Source organism: Nyctereutes procyonoides, unplaced genomic scaffold (assembly GCF_905146905.1).
Source record: "Nyctereutes procyonoides isolate TBG_1078 unplaced genomic scaffold, NYPRO_anot_genome, whole genome shotgun sequence".
Classification (NCBI taxonomy): domain Eukaryota; kingdom Metazoa; phylum Chordata; class Mammalia; order Carnivora; family Canidae; genus Nyctereutes; species Nyctereutes procyonoides.
Window position 1 is genome coordinate 8,717,013 of NW_026575132.1, and position 24,626 is coordinate 8,741,638.

The window sequence follows — 24,626 nt, forward strand, 5'->3', positions numbered from 1 at the left end:
GTTTCCTACTCATAACTCCTCAAAGCTATATATCTTTAATGAGATATCCTTTAATTATTAAATAAAAGCTGTATATCACTGTGGATCAAGCTATTTAACCTAGATCATTTTACATGAATACCAGAACATAGAACCCGGATGATCAGTCCCTCTAGCTCATGGACATTCACACCTAAATTTCAAAAAGAGGGATTTTAAGCAATTTTTAAAATTCACCAAAGCCACCATGGGCAATTGCCCCAAACAATACTGCTAAGCACACTTCCCTCATCATAGAATAAATAAATGAGCTAGTTTTTTTTAATGAATTATCTTCACTGATATTTTTTTAAATGAGCATTCAAGTAGAAATTGCAAGGTCAGAGGTAAAGTGAGATCAGACTAATTTTTTGTTTTAATTCACTGTCCTTAACAGTTTTTATCAAGTATTTCCTACGCAACTGCTAGGCCACCTGCATATCAAATTGGATAGGGTCTTGATCCTCTACAAATTTGCAGACAATAATTCAATCAACTGACCTTCATGTGAACCATATTTATATATTTTAAATAACATGTGTCAGTATAAACAAATATAAAGAATACAGAACTATAAACATTCACATTAGATATTCATTTTTTTTTAAGATTTTTTTAAGAGCATGCCCACGAGTTGGGGGAGAGGCAGAGGAGAGAGTGAGTGTCAAGCAGACTCTGCTTAGCAAGGAGCCCCATAGGGGGCTTGTTTCACAACCCCAAGATCACGACCTGTGCCAAAAACAAGAATCAAACACTTAACCAACTGCGCCTACGAAGTGCTCCTCATTCCTAAATATATATTGGACAAGGAAATAAAATATCATTATTCTTCCTTTGGCATTTAGAAGTAATATTTCAGGCTTTGCTCTGTGCAGGTGAATAAGCATATGTACACATGCATATATGAATATTTAATTTTATGTAGTAGAGGAGGGAAGAGTATAGCAGGGTTGTTAGAGATTTGTATCAGCACAGCCAGTGTTTTTTATTTTGGCCCATCCAGCTCTAATGAGGGTTGAGACATGGTTAACAGCAATTTTGGACAGCTTTTTTAGCTCTCTTTTGAGAGCCACAGAATTTTTTAAAAAGCAGTTTGTTTGTTAAAAGATTGCTCCAAGGCCTAAAATTTCTAAATATGCACCTTTTTTCAACATTGCCCTTATAAAGAAAAAACTGCTGAGAGAGTCTCCCAAACATGAGAGTTTAATTAAAGAAGGAAAAGTGGGGAGTGGGGGGGAGAAGAGAGAAAGAGCCAAAGAAAGAAACCAAGAAAGCAATACAAGGCAAGAGATCATTTTAAACATTTTTCAATAGGGAAAATATTATATTTTCAGAGCATAAAAACCTTTCAGCTCCAGACAACATATGTCTTTTAAGCATCCTCCCCCAAAAACAAAAAAATAAGTGTGATTTTTCTGAATTCCATTACAAGGTTATGACTGGGCTTACTAATTATTTATTTAAAATCATCATATTTGCAGCCATTTATAGGGTTAAGATTTTCATTAAGTTGAGCAAAATTTATCAACAAAAATAATTCTGAATTTAAATGGCAAACATTAGTTTTAGAAAATAATTTTTTTTAAGCAGGCTCCGTGCCCAGCATTGAGGCATCCAGATGCCCCTAGAAAAGAATTTTTAGGGAACCCTGGGTGGCGCAGCGGTTTAGCGCCTGCCTTTGGCCCAGGGCGCGATCCTGGAGACCCGGGATCGAGTCCCACATCTGGCTCCCGGTGCATGGAGCCTGCTTCTCCCTCTGCCTATGTCTCTGCCTCTCTCTCTCTGTGTGTGACTATCATAAATAAATAAAAATTTAATTAAAAAAAAGAATTTTTAAAAATGTAAGAGGATGAGAGACACATCAACCAAGTACAATATATAGGTCTGTATGGCTCCTGATTTGTTTTTTGGGGATTTTTTTTGTTTGTTTGTTTGTTTTTGTTTTTGTTTTTTTGTATGGCTCCTGATTTGAACAACAAAATATGAGTGTATATATACACACACACACACACACACACACACACACACACACACACTAAAAAGAAAATTACAAAATGGGAAATTTTTTAACATTGACTGGATATTCCATGACATTCAGGAATTAACTGTTTTTTAAGAATCATGCTGGTATTGTGGTTATGTTTTTAAGGCAGTCTTTAAGAGATACTTAGTAAATATTTATGGACAAAATATGAGGCTTAAGATATGCTTTAAAATAATCCAGTAGGAGAGAAATAAGATGTGGGAAGGGCAGAGATGAAGCAAGACTGACCATGAATTGCTAATTGTTGATGCTACATGATAAATTCATGAGTATTTAGCACACTAATCTATTTTGTATATGTTGCATGTTCCCAGAATAAACACTTTAGAGAATTAAAGAACAGAGCATTTCAGGCACTGAACAATCTAAAAGGGAGTATATTCATTTCTAATGATAAAATTTACTCTCAAAATAGCTTCTTCGTAAAGTTCTTCCCAATAGTATGTTGTAAAAAGCTAGTTCCCTGAAAAGTATACAATAAATGAATAATATATAAAATAATCAATAAATAATAAAAAGCCATTCCTTTAAAAAATATCTTCATTATTTTGTTTTTAAGTCCTATTCTATTTATCCTTACCGCTGTTTCTAGTTCACAGACTGAAATTATTTTCCTATATAAACAGCATAAAAGCATATCTTCAAAAAGATAAGGTCTACATAGACACTGACCTCTAAGTTTTCATCAGAAGAATTTGGATCCCAGCAATCGCGTAAGTATCTTTCTAATTAAGAAGCTCTTTGAGTCTAAAAGTTATTATTGGGAGTGTTTTGCCATCATGAATGTAGGCAAAACATCACTGCCCAAGCGATGATTACATGGAATAATTCACCATGGAAATGGTGAAGCTGATCACTAAAGAGTCAAATTGTATTTTATTTCTGATAAAAATAGCTAATTCATGAATGGGAGCCAACTTCACAGTGATACACAAGGAAAAAAAGTTTTCATGGATAAAGTCTATTAGAAATGAACCTTAAAAATACCCGATTTTGTTGTCAACAAATATTTATTATACACTTCACACTGTGCTTTGTATCCCTCTGTTTTAAGGGAACCAGTTTCTAGCTCATGAGTCCAAATATAATAATCATTGAAGACAACAAACTGGCACTTTTTAGAACTGCATATATTTCTCCAGGTTAATAAATAATACTTTCAACCCATTTGTTCAATCTTCCAACACTGACTAAATGCCTACCACAAGTGCTACCCTTGTGTTCTAAAAACATGGGCCTCTGAGAACCCCAGAGTTGCACCAATAAGAAAAGTGAACAAGCCTTTCTAAAAAATGAGAAAACTGTAGATAAAAGTGGCAAATAAATAGCTTTCCTTTAATGAGGCAAAGCAAGGATTTCCTGAAAATGTTAACCCATATTTTCCATCTGGTCACCTACTTCTAAAAACTAAGAGTAATTCTTGAGTATTTTTCAAGATAAAATGAACATTTATTTATAAGTTAGCACTAAACTTGTAAACAGATTTTATTTTATTTATTTTTTTTGCAAACAGATTTTATACGTATTTCTATTCTCTGAACCTCAGTAGTCAATATTTCTGAGCTCAGAGGATGAAAAATCAACTAATAATCTACATACTAAACTTTACTTGTATTACTAAACTAGCAAAAAAAAAAACCTCCGTGAAAGCAAGATTTTTTTCTCAGTTCTTTATTCCTAGAGCCTAGAATAATGACAGGAACACGGTAGGCATTTAATACTGCTTAATTAATTAATTTAAAAATCAGAATTGCTGAGGAATATGCTTTATTTTCATATCAAGAATCATTTAGGCTTCATAAGTAGGTACAGTATATTTGAATTACTCAACCTACTACAGGCCTTCTATTTAGTCTTAGGAACTGGCTTCAGTAGATACCATCTCTGTGAGATTTGTTTTGTTTTTTTTTTAATGAAGGCTGTCTCAGCTGCCTTGAAAAAGTATCTCTACGTATAATCTATCATTATTGAATATATATATATATAATCATTATCAAATAAATGTAATCTTGGGGCGACTAGGTGGCTCAGTCAGTTGAGCCTCTGATTGATTTCAGCTCAGGTCATGATCTCAGGTGCTGAGATAGGGCCCCTGAGTAGACTGGGATTGGAATTCTTTCTCCCTCTCCTTCTGCAACCCCCACCACCACCTGCCATCCCCCCCCCACCCCTCCACCCCCACCCCACCGGCTCACAGGGCTCACAGGATGGATGGAAGGATGGATGGATGGAAGGAAGGAAGGAAGGAAGGAAGGAAGGAAGGAAGGGAGGGAGGGAGGGAAGGAGGGGAGGGGAGGGGAGGGGAGGGGAGGGGAGGGGAGGGGAGGGGAGGGGAGGGGAGGGGAGGGGAGGGGAGGGAGGAAGGAAGGAGCCTTATGGATTCAGTAAGCACCCAATCTAAAAGTCCCACCTTTGAGGACTTATGTCAAAGACTAAGGAGCAAGCATTAAATAAGAATGGACTCCTATCCCAGCTCAATACTCTCACTGACGAGGTCTAACACAGAACAGCCCTGTGGTTAAGAACTCTGACTCTGGAGTTAGATCCTTGGGCTTCAGATCTCAGCTTTCCAGCCATAGCCCTGTGTGTCCAGGAAAGTTACTTCCCTTGTTTGTCTCAGTTTTCTCATCTGTGAAATGGGGGAACATATAGCTTACTTCAAAAAGCTGTTGTGATATTTAAATGAGTCAGTACATGTAAATCTCTTAGAATAGTGTCTGGCACCCTGTAGCAGCTCAATTAACTTTACCTAGCACTTTTGAAACTCTAAGAAATCCCTTGGTTTATTTGTACATCACAGGACTCATCACTGTCTTACTCTATTTTTCATCTTAAACTGAAAAAAACAACAACACAGAAATACATCTATATCATGGACAAGTTTTCACACTTATGGATTCATAAAGTGAACTGCTTATCAAAATTGGGTAATAAGGTAGAAATAACAAACTCCCACTTATTAAGAGAACTCATGGAGAAAGTAGAATTTCATACTTATATATTCTTTCTGATTAAAAAAAGAAGACAATCCATTACCATATAATCCCACTGCCCCCACTGACAACATTAATAGATTTCCTTTGTCTTAAAAAAAAAAAAAAGATTTCCTTTGTCTTTTTTCTATGCATATATGCATAATTTTATATGATTGAGACTGAATTCGGCACTCTGCTTGATTTACATAACATGGTATTAAATGCATTTTTGTGTCACTTTTTTAAAATATCATTTTAAATAACTGTATAAATGTAATTATTCCAACTTAAACAAGAAAAAAATGGTAACTAATACACCTTCTCTTGAACCTATAATTTTTATATACTCATAAACCCAAAAATAGCCAGCCAGAAAGAATTTTTGCTTATTTATTGCTCAGTATGTTTATTTTTAAATAAAATTTTCTGGTCAAGAACAAATTTTACAATCTTAAGAAACAAGAACAAAACTGGAGACATCATGGTCCTAATCTCAAATTATAGTACAAAGCTATAGTAAACAGAATGGTATTGGCATAGAAAACAGACACATTTCAAAGTAAAAAAAAAAAAAAAAGAAAAGAAAACAGACACACAGATCAATAGAACAGAATAGAAACACCAAAAATAAACCCATGTGTAAATGGTTAATTTACAAAAGAGAAGCTAAGAATATACATGGAAAAAGCACAGTCTCTTTAATAAATGGTACTGGGAAAACTGGACAGCTACATGCAAAAGAATGAAACTGGACCACTAACTTAAACCACACACAAAAATGAACTCAAAATGGATTAAATACTTGAGTATAAAACTTGAAACCATAAAACTCCTCGAAGAAAACACATGTAGTAAGCTCCCGACATAGGTTTTGGAGATGATTTTTTTGGAACTGACACCAAAAGCAAAGGCAATAAAAGCAAAAATAAATGAGTGGGGTTACATCAAACTAACAAGCTTCTGCACAGCAAAGGAAACCACTAACAAAATGAAAAGGCAACCTACTAAATGAGGGAAAAAAAATTTACAAATCATATATCTGATAAGGGGATAATATCCAAAATACATAAAGAACTCATACTACTTAATAGCAAAAAAAAAAACTAATTAAAAAATGAACAGAGAATCTAAACATGCATTTTTCCAAAGACATACAGATGGGCAACAGGTACATAAAAAAAATGCTCAATACCACTACTTATCAGAGAAACGTAAATCAAAACCACAGTAAGATACCACCTGACACCTGTTAGAATCGATGTTATCAAAAAGACAAGAAATAACAAGTATTGGCCAGGATGTGGAGAAAAGGGAACACTTGTGCACTGTTCGTGGGAATGTATATTGGTGCAGCCACTATGGAAAACAGTATGGAGGCTCCTCAACAAATTAAAAATAGAATTAACATATGACCCAGAAATTCCACTCCTGGGTAGTTATCCAAATAAAGAAAACAGTAATGAGAAAAGAGAAGAGAAGAGAAGAGAAGAGAAGAGAAGAGAAGAGAAGAGAAGAGAAGAGAAGGGAAGGGAGAAGGGAAGGGAGAAGGGAAGGGAGAAGGGAAGGGAGAAGGGAAGGGAGAAGGGAAGGGAGAAGGGAAGGGAGAAGGGAAGGGAGAAGGGAAGGGAGAAGGGAAGGGAGAAGGGAAGGGAGAAGGGAAGGGAGAAGGGAAGGGAGAAGGGAAGGGAGAAGGGAAGGGAGAAGGGAAGGGAGAAGGGAAGGAGAAGGGAAGGGAAGGGAAGGGAAGGGAAGGGAAGGGAAGGGAAGGGAAGGGAAGGGAAGGGAAGGGAAGGGAAGGGAAGGGAAGGGAAGGGAAGGAAGGAAGAGAAGAGAAGAGAAGAGAAGAGAAGAGAAGAGAAGAGAAGAGAAGAGAAGAGAAAGAAAGAAAGAAAGAAAGAAAGAAAGAAAGAAAGAAAGAAAGAAAGAAGGAAAGAAGGAAAGAAGGAAAGGAAAGGAAAGGAAAGGAAAGGAAAGGAAAGGAAAGGAAAGGAAAGGAAAGGAAAGGAAAGGAAAGGAAAGGAAAGGAAAGGAAAGGAAAGGAAAGGAAAAGAAAACTAACTTGAAAAGATATACGGACAGCCATGTTCACTGCAGCATTATTCATAAAGCCAAGAGAGGGAAACTATGTATGTGTCTATCAGTGAATAAATGGATAAAGAAAATGTGGTGTACACACATACAAATATTAATGAGCCATAAAGAAGAAAGAAATGTTGTCATTTGTGACAGCATGGATGGAACTTGAGGGCATTATGCTAAGTGAAATAACTCAGAGAAAGACAAATACCATATGATCTCACTTCTAAGTGGATCCTAAAAAATTTTTTTAATTCAAAAAAACAAGCTTTATAGATACAGAGAACAGATTGGTGGTTGCCAGAGGTGTGGGTAAGGTGGGCAAAAGGGGTGAGGGAGTCAAAAGGTACAAGCTTCCATTTATAAAATAAATAAGTCCTGGGGATATAATGTACACTATGGTGATTACAGTTAATAATACTGTATTATATATCTGAAAGTTAAGAGAGTAAATCTTAAAAGTTCTCATGATAAGGAAAAAAAATTCTGTGACTATATGTTGGTGATGGATGTTAACCAGACTCATTGGGGTGATTATTTCACAATATACACAAATATCAAATCATTATGTTATATACCTAAAACTAGTATGTTTATGTCAATTATACCTCAATAAAAAATATATAAATAAAATTCTAAAAGTTATTTTAAAATTTACAGGAAGCAGAAGGGAGGTAAGATAACCTTGTAACCTTGTCCAGTTACAAATTCAATCAAATGTGCACAGTGAGGAATCATGTTGCTGCCACCGCCATCTCCCCAAATCCACCACCCACGTTAGCAATTACGAACACTTGGTAGGATAAAGAATTCTCTCCATGATGTGGAGTGATACCTAGCTATTACCAAAAGCTTTATGGGGCAGAACTGAAAGGATGAAAAGGAAAGAAGAAAGGGAATGACCAAGTTTAATTTGAGGGAGTGAGGAGGGTTACTACAAAGCAGTTCCCTAGGTTAACACTTTTCCAAAACTAGAACACTTGATTCAGGGATACAGACTCAAGGTCCACCATAAAATGTGCTTGCTATTCATTAGCTTTTAGGCTACCTACTCCAGGAAAAGCAAAAAGCCTGCCATCTTTTGACTTTAATGCATATGCAAAACAGCAGGTCAAATGTATCCTGGATCTCATCCTTGAGAATCAGAGAGTTAATGGTATATATCCTGGGAAATGGAGGGTTTGGGTCAGTTAGAAGCACTGTGCCTATCAATTTATCTTTTGCCCTTATCTTCTTTTGAGTCCCAGTATGTGGCTTCAAATACAGGTTATTGTATAGTGGTGGTGGGGGGGTGCTGTTGGAAATCACTGAACTCCATTTTAGTGGAATTTCTAACATCCTTTAGAAACAAATATTCTCTTACTGAAGTCTCTTAAGCTCACTGGAAGGGAACGCCCTCTCAAAAAAGGAATGGACTACTCCACACTCAGAAAAGCACGAGGGCCCTACCTTGTCATCAGGACCTGAGTATCACTTCAAAATAATGACATTGCTGATATATTTTCTCTTTCTGGGGCAATCTGAGTACCATCCAATTCAATTATTGAAACTTTTTATGTCACATCAAGATAAAAAATCATGTTTCAAGAGCCTCAATTTTTAAAATAGGCTAAGTTGCCGTGGTGGCTCGGTCAGTTAAACGCCCCACTCCTGATTTCAGCTCAGGTCATGATCTCAGGGTTGAGAGATGGAGCCCCACATGGGGCTCCACACTAAGCACGGAGCCTGCTTAGGATTCTCTCCTTCCCTCTTCCTCTGCCCCTCCCCGCCACCCCACTCTCGCATGCTTGCTCTCTCTCTCTCTCTCTCTCTCTCTCTCTCTAAAATAATAAATAAATGTTTTTAAAAAAATAAATAAAATAGGCTCAAGCAACCCACTCTCCTTGCAGTTTAGTTCTGCCCAACTTTTCCAACACAGGAAGAAGAGGGTTCAGAAATGTTGTTTCTCTGCTGCAAATAGATTTGCTTGGTCACCCAAAGACATTCTCATCTTGGGAGAATTACCTAAACAATGAACAAACAAAATCAAAACAAAACGAAACAAAACAAAACTAGACCCATACAAACTCCGGACTTTGAATGTGCAGTCATATTTTGTTCTACCTCCTTTTCTAGCTTTCTCGCACTCTGATGCTTGCCCAGCACACAAATGACCAGTCTTATCATGCATTGTTTGGTCTGTAATAAACACACAGCGAATTGCCTATATTTGATGATCCAAATGACAACAAAGATCTAACACGTTCATTTCAATACAAACAATTCCAAGTTTTTCCATTTACCCAAAACAGAGATCAGCCTAATTTAAAACTAAACAAACTGCAATTTTTCCCCCTCTGAAATTATAGTACAGGACCTAGTGCTAAAACCTTTGTTTACCTACAAAATAAAGTATTAACTGTGAGCTAGAGTACCTTCAGAATGTCAATTCAACTTTTTCAAGTGTAACATTCAGTATTTTTCTAACCACGGTTTTCAAAAACTTTGGGGAAGCAAATATTTGCTTGTGACTTTTCTCCTGTCTAATCCTCCACTGTAGACCATATCCCTTGCTAGTGTATCTATCTCACTTTGGTGGGTAGAACTCTCAGTCCACACCACTGAATGGAACAGTGTGGCTCCCTAGTGCAAATTTCCTGAGAGCCCCTTCCCTGAGCATGTGCCAAGAATCAAATCTTGGCCACTTAGTGCTCTGTGCTCCACATGTGAGCTCACGGCGCGTTGAGCAGCCGTGCTAACTGAGATGGATAGCCCTGTCAAACAGGAAGCTGGCACACCAGGATGCAAGCAGTGGGATACAATGACCTTTACATTCAGGAAAAAATATACCTAAAATGGCATGAAAAGTTTATAGGGGGAAGAGGGGGGGTTTCTTTTATTTCATTTAGGCACATAGCATAAAATAAAAGCAATGGTGCCCAGTATGCAATTTGCTCGGGATCAAATCTTGAATCCCTTACACAAGAAAGTCATCAGAGAAAGGAAATGAATCATCCTTTATCACACTACTTTGAAAGCAGTGGACTTAACACTTCAGCTGTTATTACTGCACCCGACAGGCCAAGCACTCGGATTCAGACCCCACTTGGACTCATAATGATCCATGGTGTACTACCTGCCCTGGGAAAACATTCCCAACCCCGGTTTCAGGTGGGTTGCTCTCTCGGTGGAATTAAAATCTGATTAAAAAACTTAAAACCTTTTTAAGATGGTGATGAACTGCTTACAGAATCAGAGTCAAGGGCTTGGATATTGAATTCCATGTCTTTGGTTGCCATATTTGTAACTTTGTATTTATTGCTTAATCTCTCACAGTTTTCTTATCTGAATAAATGGAGGCTCTGACTGACAGGATTTATATAATGAGGGACTTATAAAAAACATTGCAAAAATCTGTGGTACATATACAAATGTTAAATAAGAAGAGTAATATAGAAAATTAATAGATAAAACAAGACCAGGAAGTCACATACTTCCCTCCCTTGGTTATACTCATTATCATAAACTATACAATTCAATCACTTCAGCTAAAATGCGATAATAATCATTCCACTGAGTCAAAAATTTTTTTTTCATTTTTCAAGGTTTGGGGGATATTTGTTTTGTCAACTCCTTGCCATGAAAGAACAATGGCTAATGCTTCAGAGTGAAATAACAATGGGCTCCCCAGTACTGTACAATTCACACAAAATAATGACACAATATTTAATTAAATAGATAAAATGAATTGATCACAAAGACACTGAGATTTTTGTTGTTGTTGTTGTTTTGTTTTGCTTTTTATTTTTTTTTTCTTAATTTTACTGACTGGACTACCCTGAAATTAGAGCAATTATCAAAGATAGAAAAGTTGGGTAAAATACATCCATTTTCTTCTGCTTAATTAAAAGCTGAGTGTAAAGTGCAGAAGCTGCGGGCCCAAAGCAATAAATAAAAGTAGAAAAATGAAAGCTTATAAATCACGTATTAAAGTTTGGATAGTTAGGATCAAATATCTCCATACTTGAGAACACTACTTCAACTACTTAGAGAAAATAACAGAACCATCAACACCAAGGAACCTATGATGATTACGGCATTTTAAAATGCATATTTCTTTTGGTGGGCCTAGAGGTGCTGGTCAAATGCTTGCCAAAGCAACCAGAAAACAAGATGCTGCAAGAAACATTCTGCTATTCATTGTCTGGAAAAGATGTTGAGCGTGATCATTCTCCTCCAACCCTTGTTTGGAGAATTATTTCAGGAAACATATTCTTCCTCAAATCAGGACACACAGAGGCGAGGGGAGGAGAGGGGACACACATTAATACCTTGTGCCTGAGCTGCGGAGCTGTGGGAGTACCCCAGGGCCAGGAGCGCCGTCTCCACCAGCTGGCTGAAAAGCACATCTTTTCGAACCAGGACGAACTCTGCGTGTTCTTCTCTGTTGTCATATTCAAGAGAGCCATCCAACTGCTCCACCACACAAAAGACAGGAATCATCAAACCTGCAGAAACAAAATTCAAGAGCAAAACACAAACATTACAAAGCGAATCTCAGTCACCGTGATGAGAAGGGAAGAGGCAGTTATAAAAGTTACTCATCTGTGATGGACAATGCTTTAGATCAAGTAAGCCTCTTAGGTGGATGCCCCCCCACCTTCCTTATTACTACCAGAACTGCAGCAGAATTGCCCTGCACAAGGGCAGAAGCCCTCGGATTCCAGCCACTAAAGTGTGGAGTTTGCCAATCAGAGGTGTCCTGGCTGAGACCCTCACTCCACAGCTGGCACACAGCTGAGGTCGAGGTGACCTTCTAGACCTGTACATCCTTCACGTCTACGGTTTTAGCACTAACTGTTAATTAAGACTAGTATTTCCAGATCAGATCTGCTTTTGTCTGGAAATGTAAGATACCTAGTAGAGAGGCATATTTGATTTCAGGGCCTAAGCTATCATGTGAATATGTCTAAGAAAGTCAATAGGAATTTTTAAAAAGTCACTCTTACATCTTTTAATCTTTCTAAATCCTGGTAAATAAGTCATCAATTAGCCTGGAAATACCGTGCTCACAAAAATCTTAACTGACATTTAACTTCTGTCAAAATATACACCCAAATGTAAAACTTTGTCCTTTTTTTAAATTATTATTTTACATATCAACACCAGTTACCACTATCAAGGGAATTGTCTCCTCTTGTGTTTTCAGAGAAAAGAAGTAAACTACCCTAAAGAATAAAGCAAATTAGTCTAGTTGAAAATCTGTTGAAATCTGTTGTCACTGAAATATTTCTCTGCTTTGTATCAAAGTGTGAAAAGCTAAAAAATGTTTAATTCGCCGAAGATTTTTTTATAAACTGTTTTTTATTTTTAAAAAAGTCATACAGGCATTTAAATCTAAACATAGCCAAGGCATAAGAAGATCAAAGTTTTACCAACATACGAGTAATAAACATGGACTCTGCCCCATGTAATTCACACAAATTAGTATGTTATGGAATAAGATCTGTTCTGGGTCTTCTCTCTTCGTGCAAGAAAACCAGAAGTTAAAAAGGACAGGTGGGCCGGGCCAGCGGAGAGATGAGGGGGAGGTGGACAATTAGTTGGTCACTGCTGAAGGCACTTTACAATAAAAATAAGAGCGCTGTGAAAATGGCACATGGGCCTCTGCCTGTGACACACAGGCTGCACGGGAGTTCTTCTAAAAGCCCCTCCCCTCTGCCTAGACCCTAGAAGCCTCCTGAGTCACTCTGATCTGGAAAGCTGACGGTGGGAGCAGACACTCTGCAAACTACCAGGTCACAGATGTAGGTTTTTGTTCTAAAGATAATACAATGGTGCAACTGGTTCCCATGTGCTAATTATTATTATTAAAGATAATAAGTATAGGGTGTAATTATTAAATATAATCATTATTAACAATAATAATACTTATTAAGAATTGTTATCATTAAGGATCATGGTAATTATTATTAAGCCAGCACAACAGTCTAACAAGTCACACCATACCATTCCCTGGGACAACTACTGACTCTGTACTCACTCTTAAGAACAATACGGCAGCATCATGGTTGGCAGCCAAATATACTATCTGTGGTATGGATTTATGGAAAATAAGAAATAAGGGTGGAGGCAGACTGATTGTTTTAGACAAACGAGGTAATTTAGCCTGCCTGGCCACATGATGCCTTATAAAATATTTTTTTAAAATGTGACCAGTACCGGCATGCTTGCTTATTTATGCCAAATTTATTCCCAAATGTATGTAAGACGGGAAATGAATAACATAAATTAGATTGCCTCCAAATTATCTTTGTGCTCATTCATTTATCCATTTTTTATTTCCCAAACACCTACTGTGTGCCAGGTATCCCCTGTAGCTTCAGAGATACAGGTAAGAGCAAGTATGATGTGGGTCCTGCCCTCAATGCTGTTGAAGGTGTTGTAAAAATCTTCCCAAGCAAGCATAATGGCATTTTATAGGACCTATCCATCAGTCCTTACCAGCAGAGAATAACCCCTAATTAGACCTTTTAACTCTTACATACTGGTATATGATCTTTGTCCAAGGAAGCAGGTTGATTTCTACTTTTAATGATTTCAGTGTATGCACACATAGTGCCACGTAGTCAGTGGAGCCATAAGCTACCTCACCACTAATACCTATGTGTACATAAGTTTCAATGCTGAAAATCCATGTGCAGTTCCTAATGTCAACATCTGAGTGTCACACATCTGGGAATCACAGATAAGGCCTTTCAATGAATCTAGTTGCCTCCATAAGTGATCATGTATCCATTACTTAGGAACCATAAATCTTTCTCAAGTCTGTGGTCAACTGAAAAAAAAAAACCTAAGACCCTATTAATTTTTAAAATTAAAATGTTCAAGGATTGAGATACGAAATACGGCATTAAAGGGGTCTATACTATTCAAGAACTTATGTTTTGAAAGAGTCAGTTACCAAAATATTTCCTAAACATTTTAGTACAGTAATTAAAGAAAGCAGTTGTTATCCAACATGAGAGCAGTAACTCCTTCCAGTCAAAAAGCAAACACCCATCCTTCACAGGCATCACCTATTTTTAAAGAAAGAAAGAAGAAGAAGAAAAAAAAAAAAGACTTTGAGGTCATTTATAAAATAAAACAATACTAACCACAAGCGTATGATGACAGAATTTAAAGTTAGTCTGAAAGTACATAAATGAGCTACTAAAAAATAAAGACGTTATATAAAGAAAAATGTACCTTTTTACTAGAATTTCATAGATCTAAGCAATCATGACATTTTTTTCAATGAAACACACTTTTTACAAAGGAAGAGGAAAAATAAGTGTGATTACTAGTAATAATAGCAAGAGAAATGAAAAATGGAAAAACAGTACAGTTGGGGTCAAGCGTGAGGAAGAAAATTAAGGCATAGGTTTTAAAAACTTGAAATCAGCAAATCCCTGGAAAAAAAAAAAACTATAAAAGGATGAGTAGAAATATATGTGAAAAAAAAAAAAGACATTCCATTTAGTCCCAGCTGCTCCCCCTCACTCTCTCCAGACCAAAGAGAGAAAAAAGAAAAAAAAGTGACAGTGAATGAAAAGATAGGGAGAGTATTTGAAAAGCAATTCAAAAAATCAATTAAGAATGGGAAGAATTAAAAAGTTCCAATAAAAGAATAACAATATAAAACTAAAATGTATTTAAACAAAATTTAGAAATGATCAAGAAGAAAAAAGAAACTCTTTTTTCTAGCCCTGATTCTGGAACTTATGGCATTATTTTTCTTTTATTGTAGCACAGACCCATTTCCAGATGATCAAGTAGGGAACTTTGAACCTTTGATTATAAACCTCGCTAAGCCTTTTACAATTGTGGCAGGTTAAGCAGGTAGTTTCGTCTAAAGGACAGGCACACAGTCCCAGCCATTTGCTAAAGATGAATTGTTCTGACAATTGAGATGAGTGGTAAATTCTGTTGTCACAGAGGCAAAATAAGCAGGATATTCTTTCCACTAGAAAAATGCATTTTCCCAACTGTCATTAGTTCCAATGCTCAAATTGTCATTCTCATTGTGACATTATTTCTGAAGTGCATATGATTATAAAGGAACCTAATCTTCACCACAGTAGCCAGGGGAACAGAGACAAATGCGAGATGGTCAAATGTGGTGGTGACTAGCTCTGTGTTAGGAAGCAGGCAACTCCTGGATCAAATCCTGGCGCTGTCATCCTTTACCTATTATAGGACCTTGATAATTTGTTTGACCTCTCTGGGGCTCAAATTCCTCCCAGCTAAGACACAAATAATAGTATCTACATCACAGAGTTGTTGTGAGGATTAAGCACTGTGAAATAGTTACGCTGTCTGGCAGCTGTCAAACAGTACAATCTATTTGTTTTTCTTTTTTCAAAATCAGTATTGATACCATCAATTAATACCATTATTACCATTAATTAATACCATTAATACAGAGGAAAATAAGAAACTAGTAACTTTTTTCAGGGTCCATAATCAGTGCTCATGAAATTTACTAAAAAGCTGTTCTTCAGAATAAAAATGATACTCCTAATCATTGAATTACTTAAGGTGTTCCATGTGCCCCAAGCAAAGGGGTGAAACTTTTAAAAACACATATTTTATACCCTAAAACTGCTTGCCCAATACGGTAGTAACCAGCCACATGTGGCAACTAAATGCGTGAAATGTGACTAGTCCTCAACTGAGATGTGCTATAAATGTAAAATACACACTCAATTTCAATTATGTAATACCAAAATATAAATAAAGTAAATATATCATGAATAATTTTTAAAAATCACCTGCAAGTAAAAATATTTTGGATGCACTATGTAAAATATAATATCAAAATTAATTTCATGTTTCTTTAACTTCTTTTAAATGAAGCTACTAGAAAATTTTAAATCATACATGTGGCTCATTATATTTCTATGAGAGCTGCTCCAAGCAATCTGCCAACACCAACATATACAATGGTTTTTCTGACACAGGATAAAGTCATCACAAACTGATAACTAAGACAATTGTGCAATTGTCTTGAGCATTTCTTGGATGCCCCTCAGTTATCTTTCTTCTGTGTTCCAGATCTTAGGAGACTTGAGGACAGATGTACTGTTGGTTAAACTCCAAAATCTAACATGACATCTTCTCTGCATCATCAGGCAAAGTGCAGGCCATTGTTTTATTTCTAACTATATTAATCCAACTTCTTTAATAAGGCAAAGGTTTTTGATTTTTTTTTTTCCCTTCCCTTCATTTTAAAGAACAATTTCAGCTTTCAGGAAATGCCACAACACCAACATGAAAGTGACCTAAGTGACCTGTAAAGCTCTGGATACCTCACCTCAACAACTGAAAGATGAAAGAAAGTCCAGCAGCGAGGGTCTAGAAGATAGGATTATACTGCTTTCCACAAGTCACACAAAACAACCTGGCACTCGCGTAACACCTGCTAACTCACTGCGTACTCTAACATACACCCATACCTTTATCTTTCTCCCCACCTCTACCCTATGAGAGGGTATTATTCTTCTCACCCAGTAAATGAGGAAACAAACATGCTCAAAGAAACCGAGCGAGGCACAAGTAGAACTGTTGAGGTTAGCCAATCTAAACCCCAAGCACGCTGCTTTCTTGGGGATGAATAACTACACTTGGAATCCCACACCCATAAAAATCGAAGGGCTTGGCCTTTTAGTAAAGGCCCCTTCACTGCTTGCAAAGTCCAAAAAGTGACATGCATTGCTTAGAAGTAAATTCACCTTTTGACATGTAAGGCACTGAGCTAGGCACACAGGAGTCCCTGCCCTTTAGTCACTCTGAAAAGGCTCAAATAATGAGTCACGCTCTAGTGTAGGTGAGAGTGGGCTCCAGCCTCCAGCCCAACCCCTTTGTCTCCTGGTTCCACCCTCATTCTTAGACCTGCCCCCTGAAGGACAGTAGCCAGTGTGAGATGATAGGAGGCCAACCTTTATCCTCCTCTCTTCCCAAGGGCTCCTGAAACAGTCTATTTTCAGAAGGAAGGCAGCCACAGGGCCCACTCCCTTCCCTGAAGCTGGCAGTATATCTGGTTCTATCACCTGAGAAGGTCCCAGGGCTAATTGAAGATTACAAAGGCTTTAGGGCAGAGCCTCTCATATCTGCTCTCCGTATAAAACTCAGCGTGGAGTAAAGCACCACACTTAGCAACCACCACAATCAATAAATCACAGAACCCTAAAACACTGAAACAAATTCTACCGTGTAAACCGAGTGAGCATGGGGTCTACCAGAGGGCTGGGAGAGGAAGGAGCGAGGGGTGGCAACTATCTTTTCTAATTGCAAATTTATTAGAAAAACAAAACAATTTACCTGTTCTAAAACCTCATTCTCCCTCCCCTCCCCCATCTCTCTCCATCTCTTCACACACACCCCTCCCCCCCCATTCAGACAAGAAGTAACTTCAGTATTAACCCTTAGTATTAGCCTCTACACGCTTCCTCCCACCCTAAAACAACAAAGGCAAGTCTGAGCACCAAAACTGCAGCAAGTAACAGAAAGGAAGGACACGGTGCCCCTTACCTCCTTCTTCGGGTCCCAAGCAAAATTTCAAGATGGATCAAGTATGTCTTTCTTACTCTCTTTTCTACCCCTGCTGTCCTCTCCCAGGCACCCAGCCTCTTGAGCTATAGTAACCAGAGGCTCCACATTCCACCATTCCACTCCAGCCTCCCATTCCCCCAGGGTCTGAGCTCAAAAATTCCAAAGAGATTAATAGATAAAAAGATGCTACACTTTGCTGTTTGAATGGTTTAGCAGTCCTTTAATCTCCTTAGATAGATATTTTTAAGTTTTATTTTTTATTTATTCATGAGAGACAGAGAGAGAGAGAGAGAGAGAGAGAGAGAGAGAGAGGCAAACATAGGCAGAAGGAGAAGCAGGCTCCTCCCAGGGAGCCCAACGCAGGACTCGATCCCCAGACCTGGGATCAGGACCTGAGCTGAAGGCAGACACTCAATTGCTGAGCCACCCAGGCATCCCAGATAGATATATTTTCATTGTAAAAGAAACTCATTGTACCCCACATTAACTTCTAATGGAATTTCAGGTAATGCAATAAAAAAAAAATGTTTTCACCAGTCTTGGCGTGGTGGGGGAGCAAAAATATCTGGGAGCCAGGGAGCTATCCACAGGTAGACTAGAGGTCCTCTAGGCTCCTCTAAGCTGCCCCACTTTCCAAAATTTCTCTCTGACCCTTGCTTGTGAACAAAGATTCTCTAAAGGATTAATTCATTTGTCTTTGTTGTTGGCTTTCTTTTTAAGTCTCACTGAAGAGGAAGCAAGAGCTGGCAAGAGGTGGGGCAAGCTGTGTTGTTCAAAGGTGGAGGAACACAGTTAATCCTCCAATGATGGAGAAGGTAAAATTTGCTTAATAATTACTCTAAGGGCATATTAAGTCATATATGCAGAAATTTTATTTCACGTTCATCCATGACCCAGTTATTTGTAACTCAAGGTTAAATCTCCAAATAAAGTTTCAACAATAAAGCTCCTTGATGCCTCTCTCCCTTTAGGAAGTGGGGTGGGGAGGTAAGATTATCAAGAAATACTTTATTCTCAGAATCCTGTCTAGTAAAACCAGACACTACCAAGCAGCCCCTGAGGCAGATCTTAACTTTGGAAGATAAGAACAAAAATAGGCCAGGGGTGGGGCAGCCTCGTGAACTCTAGTCCTCTCTTATTATCACCCTAAAGGCTCAAACTGAGCTTAAAGTGGTAGGGGAAGGAGATGGGTTCTGGTCTTCCAAGCCTGTCCCCAGACTGAGAGATCACAATTCAACCTGAAGTCAGATCTGAAGGCTGCAGGATAAACTCCGCGCCTCTCAATACTCCTCATTTACAGAAGTGTGGTAGCAGGATCAAGTTGGCTGGGCAGTTTGCAAAACAGGATTTCACAGGCACACAGGAGGCACAGTGTGGCTACTTATCTAAACAAAAAAGCCTGAGCTACACCTGGGAACTGGGCCATAGCAAGCCTGATCCCACGGAACTCAATTCCCTGATGTCAGGAACGTCCAGTTAGAGTGAATGAGAAGCCTGCCTTTTCCTTCTCCAACATGGGCTGGACTTAGATAAGTCTTCTTCACTCTCTCACTCCCTTGCTCCATCCCTGAGCCTAACTGATAGCAAGTCCAAAACAAATCTTGGTTCAGTTTAACAAAATGCTATTCTAGCTAGACATTAATAATAACCACCATTAGTAGGCAATGTCAGTTCTGCTTTTTTTCCCTGTTACTTCCCAGGTGAACCCATCACATCAGCATATAAGAAAAGATTTGCACTGCATTGCATTCAGCATCTGCACACAAGAAAGGCTTTCTAAGAAACAATCCACACAAGTGGACTTAGGACGTCACTCCATGTTCTCCAGGGCTGTGTGACCACTATTGACAGAAATTGTTGGCTTATCAGTCTGTTGGTGTAAGACTCAAGGAAGGCATCACAGTCTATTGGGTGTAAGACTCAAGTGGCTAGCAGCACTGTGCTCTGTGACTGTACACATCCTGAAACCCTGGAGATAGGATCTGCAGTCCTATACATCCTACACTGAAGGACTGCAACATCTTTTCTAAATCAGAGCGACAAAATGTTTACTGACCCCGAAATTAAAAAAAAAAAAAATTAAGAAAAAAGTAGAATATGTAAGTTTGATTATCTCAGAGGAGTTCAAACAGTAAGTATCCCTTAGTTCAAAACTAAATTTTTGAGGTTCTTTTCATACTGGGTTATAAATGCATATATTAATATAGTCTTGAGACTCAATGGTATGTTAAAATAAGTACACCATAATTTACTAATACTCAGATTTCCGTCCCTCGTAATATAAAATTTTATTCTAGAGGTGTCTGAGAAGATAATTTTTCAGATAGCATTGAGGTGGAGATGTATATGCTGCTCCCCTCATTCTCATTATCCTCCCTGGAAAAGCTATTTGGAACGTAGAGTCCCAAAAGTCAGGAAAAGAGTCAATAAAAATTGTCTTTATACTAACATTTGCTTTATCACCTCAGGTTTTGAGCTTTGCCTAAATGTTATTCTACCTAATTTAACAATTAAAATAAAAAAAATCTTTGATTTCTCCAGTGTAGTGTTAAGGAAAGGTTAACTGTATTGAGGTTCACTAGCAAGAAATTAATAAAGGAATCAAGCACTCGGCTCTCAATAAGACAAGACTACCCAGATTTCTAGAGGGAATATTTCATAGCACAAGCATGTTTTCTTTGGGGAGTTTAACTCACCAAAATTATTAAAAATTGAGATCAAACACTGGTGCAAAGCCCCAAAGGAAATCATACTAGAGTGGAGAGATTTTTATCAAATAAAAACCTGAAAAGGTGAAGTTTTTATAGTAAAAAATAAAAAAGGCTTTCTCCTTACAAAAGGAAATCTTACTCCTCTATGTTTAGGGATAAAACAGCAAAACATGTAGTGGTGTCTAATAGATGGGTAAAAATCATCACGGTGAAGTGAATGCAGATTGCACAAAGCCAAGCTTAGCCGGGCAGCCAGCACCACTAAAAGCCACCCTCATTCTCGTACCCAACAAATGCCTTCACAGATAGGTGATAGCAAGCAAGCCCTTGAAAGGGCTGACACAAGAAGAAGAAAAAGAACAAGAAGGGAGCAAGAAAGTCAAAATCATAGTGTGCATTCTGCAGTTCCCTAAGGGTACACCGAGATCTCTGGATCGCAATACATAGGATATTATTATTGTGACTGAGATGAAGTTAATAAAACCCAGCATACGGACTGGGGAAGCTCAGGTCCCCACTGATGGAATACTTCCCAGACAAGACATTTTAAGTATATAGGTACCTGTGCAATTTACACCAATTACTTAAATAAGAAAAAGAGAACAGAGAAAACTCATATATTTTTTCGCTCTATGATTCTAAGACATCCCCTTTGTGATGCACATAATTTCCAAGAGAGAATATTAAATTTAATATTTAAAAACAACTAAAGATATCCCTTCAGCTACAACATACAAATTCACTGAAAATGTTATTTTCATCTTTAATGTTATCCAAAGGGTATCATCCAGCCACAGGAAGAATGTTATTCCGCTTTTAACTGTCTTTGAAAAGTGTCACCAAAGCCTAAAGTGATTTATTTGGGCCCCCACCCCTGGTGTAGGGTGGGGGAAGAAGGATGATAAATCTCCATTGAATAGATAATACAAGTTTCTACCTTCATTAAACCAAAAGACCCTGAAAGAATCCCGCACCTTTTTAAATCTGGGGTAATCCCAGATACGTAACATCTCAATCTCCAAGATTCCACTTCTGGATTCCCTGGATTCCTAATTTCTTGACCTCTCGAATAACTCCTGAGCCATAAAATCAAGCATATTTATGTAGTTTCACCCCCAAAGGGCCAGTTCCAAAAGATATAATCTCATAAATCCACCACAAAAACAGAAAAGACAAGTCTAGGACTCTTTTTCAAACTCTGCGTTAAAGGAGAAAGGGGTTCCTTCTGGGGTGAGCCGAGGCGAGCGCCAGGGTGCCCAGGGTGCCCTGCCCCTCGTGGGGAGAGGAGCCACTTCCTCTTCGCACCATCGCTACCCGCAGCGACATGAAGACGATGAAAGAAACGATACCTAACAGCTTCCGTGGACAGAAACGCATCTCTTTATTCCGTTAACAGAAGCAGGATCGACAAAGTGATCTGTTTTCCAAGAGCGAGCCTGTGTTTATTACATGCCCGAGAGGCTGGCAGCCAGGAGGAGGACTCCGAGAGTTCTAGCAAAGGGAGAAGACACTTGCACCTCAGAGGCTCTCCCTGGGTAGAGAACTGTCTCCCTTGAACTCGCTTTCAAGCTATACATCAACCTTCAATATAATTATGTTTGACAGACTATAAGCTCTTGGCAGTTAACTTGTTTACAATAAATGTTTAGTTTGGGTACACGGACTGTATTTCAGTTTTATAAATATCAAACACAAACCTACAACAGTCCCATTATGGGGCTGGGAATTATTTTGCTATAAATCTTTTTATTGGGGGGCCAAGGGAATTACTTTGCAGCTTGTTTTCCACTAACCACTTGGAACAGTGTGAAAAGAGGTACATTTATACTCTGACCCTGTGCTAATTGGAATTCTATACATTTCCATGGGAGAGCGTGCGTATCAATCCTGAACGTGCAGGTCGCCTCCCGCCGCTGACAGTTTTGCCATGGTGGCAAAAAAATACACATGCAACAGAACGGTTCTCGCCCAAGTCACGGCTCTTTGTGTGGCTTTTATTCTCCTCAAAGTCTCTTGGTAACTAATGGCCATTTGTGACAGCATTGGCAGGCCTTCAGTGGTAAGCTCTAGTTTTGGGGGGGTTTATAAGTCAGCTATAAAAATGTGCTTAAGGCTCAAACTTACTACAGGAACAGGACTGTAAATAGAGTGAGTTTTGCTGAATGTTACTTGGAGATTCATTTGAGAAGGGAAAAAAAAATCAGGATTAGCTTAGTTACTCTTGTAAAGAGTCTTTATTTACTTGGGTCTTAAATATGTAAAACTTACTTTCAGAGAATAATTTGCTCCTCTTATCCCCCCTCAATAATAAAGGGAGTTTAGTCCTCTGATACCACACTTGTCACACCTATAGCACAACATCTTGTCTGAATGGAGCCTTGGAAGCTGGACTCTGCCCAAGCGTCAGGAGGACCCTGGCTTTGCCCCACTCTGCTCCAGGAGCACTCTTCTCGCAGCATACACCTTCATCAGCGTTCGGATGCTATCCAAGGGTTATCACCCAGCCACAGACGGAATGTTATTCCCCTTTTAACGGTCTTTGAAAAGTGTCACCAAAGCCTACAGTGATTTATTTGGTTTTCAGAGGGTGACAAGTCGTCATTCGCTGACGACGGGTGGGCAAGGGTTGGTGTCCTCACTTGTTTTTAATTTCACAATTACCTTGTAATCGGATCCCTGTATTATTTCAACTTCAACGTAGTATTAACATACAGAAAAGATCTTTTTTTAAATTTTCCAAAATACTTAACTGCTGGGATGTGTCTGTCACTTTATTATCTAATAGCGAGATTCCAACCGCTTCCCTTTTAGTCAATGTTATAATTCCAGCTGACATAAAGAATTTTTTGTCTCTCACCTCCTAATAAAGAAGATAAGGAACTGATTTATAAGTCTCAAGGGTCATCACATTTGATTTCATTTAAAATTTTACCACATGAGTTTCATACATGAGAGAGAGATTGGAAAAGTATTTTCATCGCATTATCGGCCTCACAGTTTTCGTCAATAACAAAAGCACTAGTTTACAATGTGAACTAATGGAAAATGGTTAAATTCACCTAAAATAATCAATCTCTTTCCCCCCTGCCCAATTTAAATAAGCCCTTTTAAGACCTTGACTATTTAACTGTTATTTACTTGGGGAAGGGGAGACATGGAGAAGGTGACTGTACAAAAAAGGGAAAAAAAAAGCAAACTTTTTTTAATTGTACAACAAAAATTCCCTCCAAGGCAAAAATACATTATGCCAAGTTCCACCCAGAATTAATGTTTAGGTTTAAATTATAAAGTCCAGAAAAAACGGAACCACTAATAGACCCTTAAAGCTCGTGGCATTCGTCACCGCTGTTAGGTTATGTAAATGTTAAAACTGAAAAACCCTTTGCTGACAAAAGTATTTTAATGAAGGTGCTATTAAGTAGACTCTCTGAACTGATTAAAAAAAAAAGCCTTTTGAGCTGTTTGATATGAATTCTACTCTAAAGGGTATTATGCTTGGGACAGTTCTGGGATTATGAGACCAACCCTATCTTATTCCTTTCGCTTTACCACCCTCAGAAAGGTTTTTAAATATTGAACCCAAGCAAATTCTTAGCTACAGATCAAAGAAATATTCTCCCCTAACTGTGTTAACAGAGTCCAACCGTGGGTTCCAGACGCTCTGAGGGCCAACATTGTAGCTTTAGGGCCCCCACGACGAGCAGGGGTTAACTCCACTGTCTGGCTACCTCCACTGTCATCATCAAAGCTGCCAGGAGTTCACAGTTTTTAGGAACAGAGTAAGAAATATAGCCCGGGCTCAAACGAGCCACTGATTTTGGCTGCTGCCGGCCAGCTCACTCCAAGTTGCTGAAAGCTCCACTCTGGGGAATGAGGCCTGGAGGCTCAGCAACGTGAAGGATTATGGATTTAATAATGGCTCCGGTGGTTGCCAGCGGAGGCCAGAGCCCAGGCATCTCAAGTGACGGTCTCTGTGGCTGGAGTGGATGTCAGTGATGCGCATACGTGGAAACTCAGGGTCCCCGACCACCCCCACGTGGGCTGCGAAGAAATAAGGGCGCTCAGGGTTCACCCTCAAGTCTCTCTCCCCACTTCAGCCTGGTTCTGACCAGAGGAAGGAGAACCGCAGGCCCAGGGATCACACCCAACCTCTCCTAGGAGGACAGCTTCGGAGTAGGGGAAGTACTCACTACTTTCGTCCTCCATTTACACAGGCTCAAAAACAAAAAT

At 38.5% G+C, this 24,626-nt stretch overlaps 1 protein-coding gene across 2 annotated transcripts in view; it reads right to left on the bottom strand.

The window, feature by feature from the left end:
- Positions 1 to 24,626, bottom strand: part of SATB2 (SATB homeobox 2) — a 185,837-nt gene that overhangs the window by 148,325 nt on the left and 12,886 nt on the right. For both annotated transcript variants that reach the window (XM_055345634.1, XM_055345633.1), the window contains one exon: positions 11,424 to 11,600. In XM_055345634.1, coding sequence (XP_055201609.1) covers positions 11,424 to 11,600 — 177 coding nt within the window. The remainder of the gene's footprint in view (positions 1 to 11,423; positions 11,601 to 24,626) is intronic.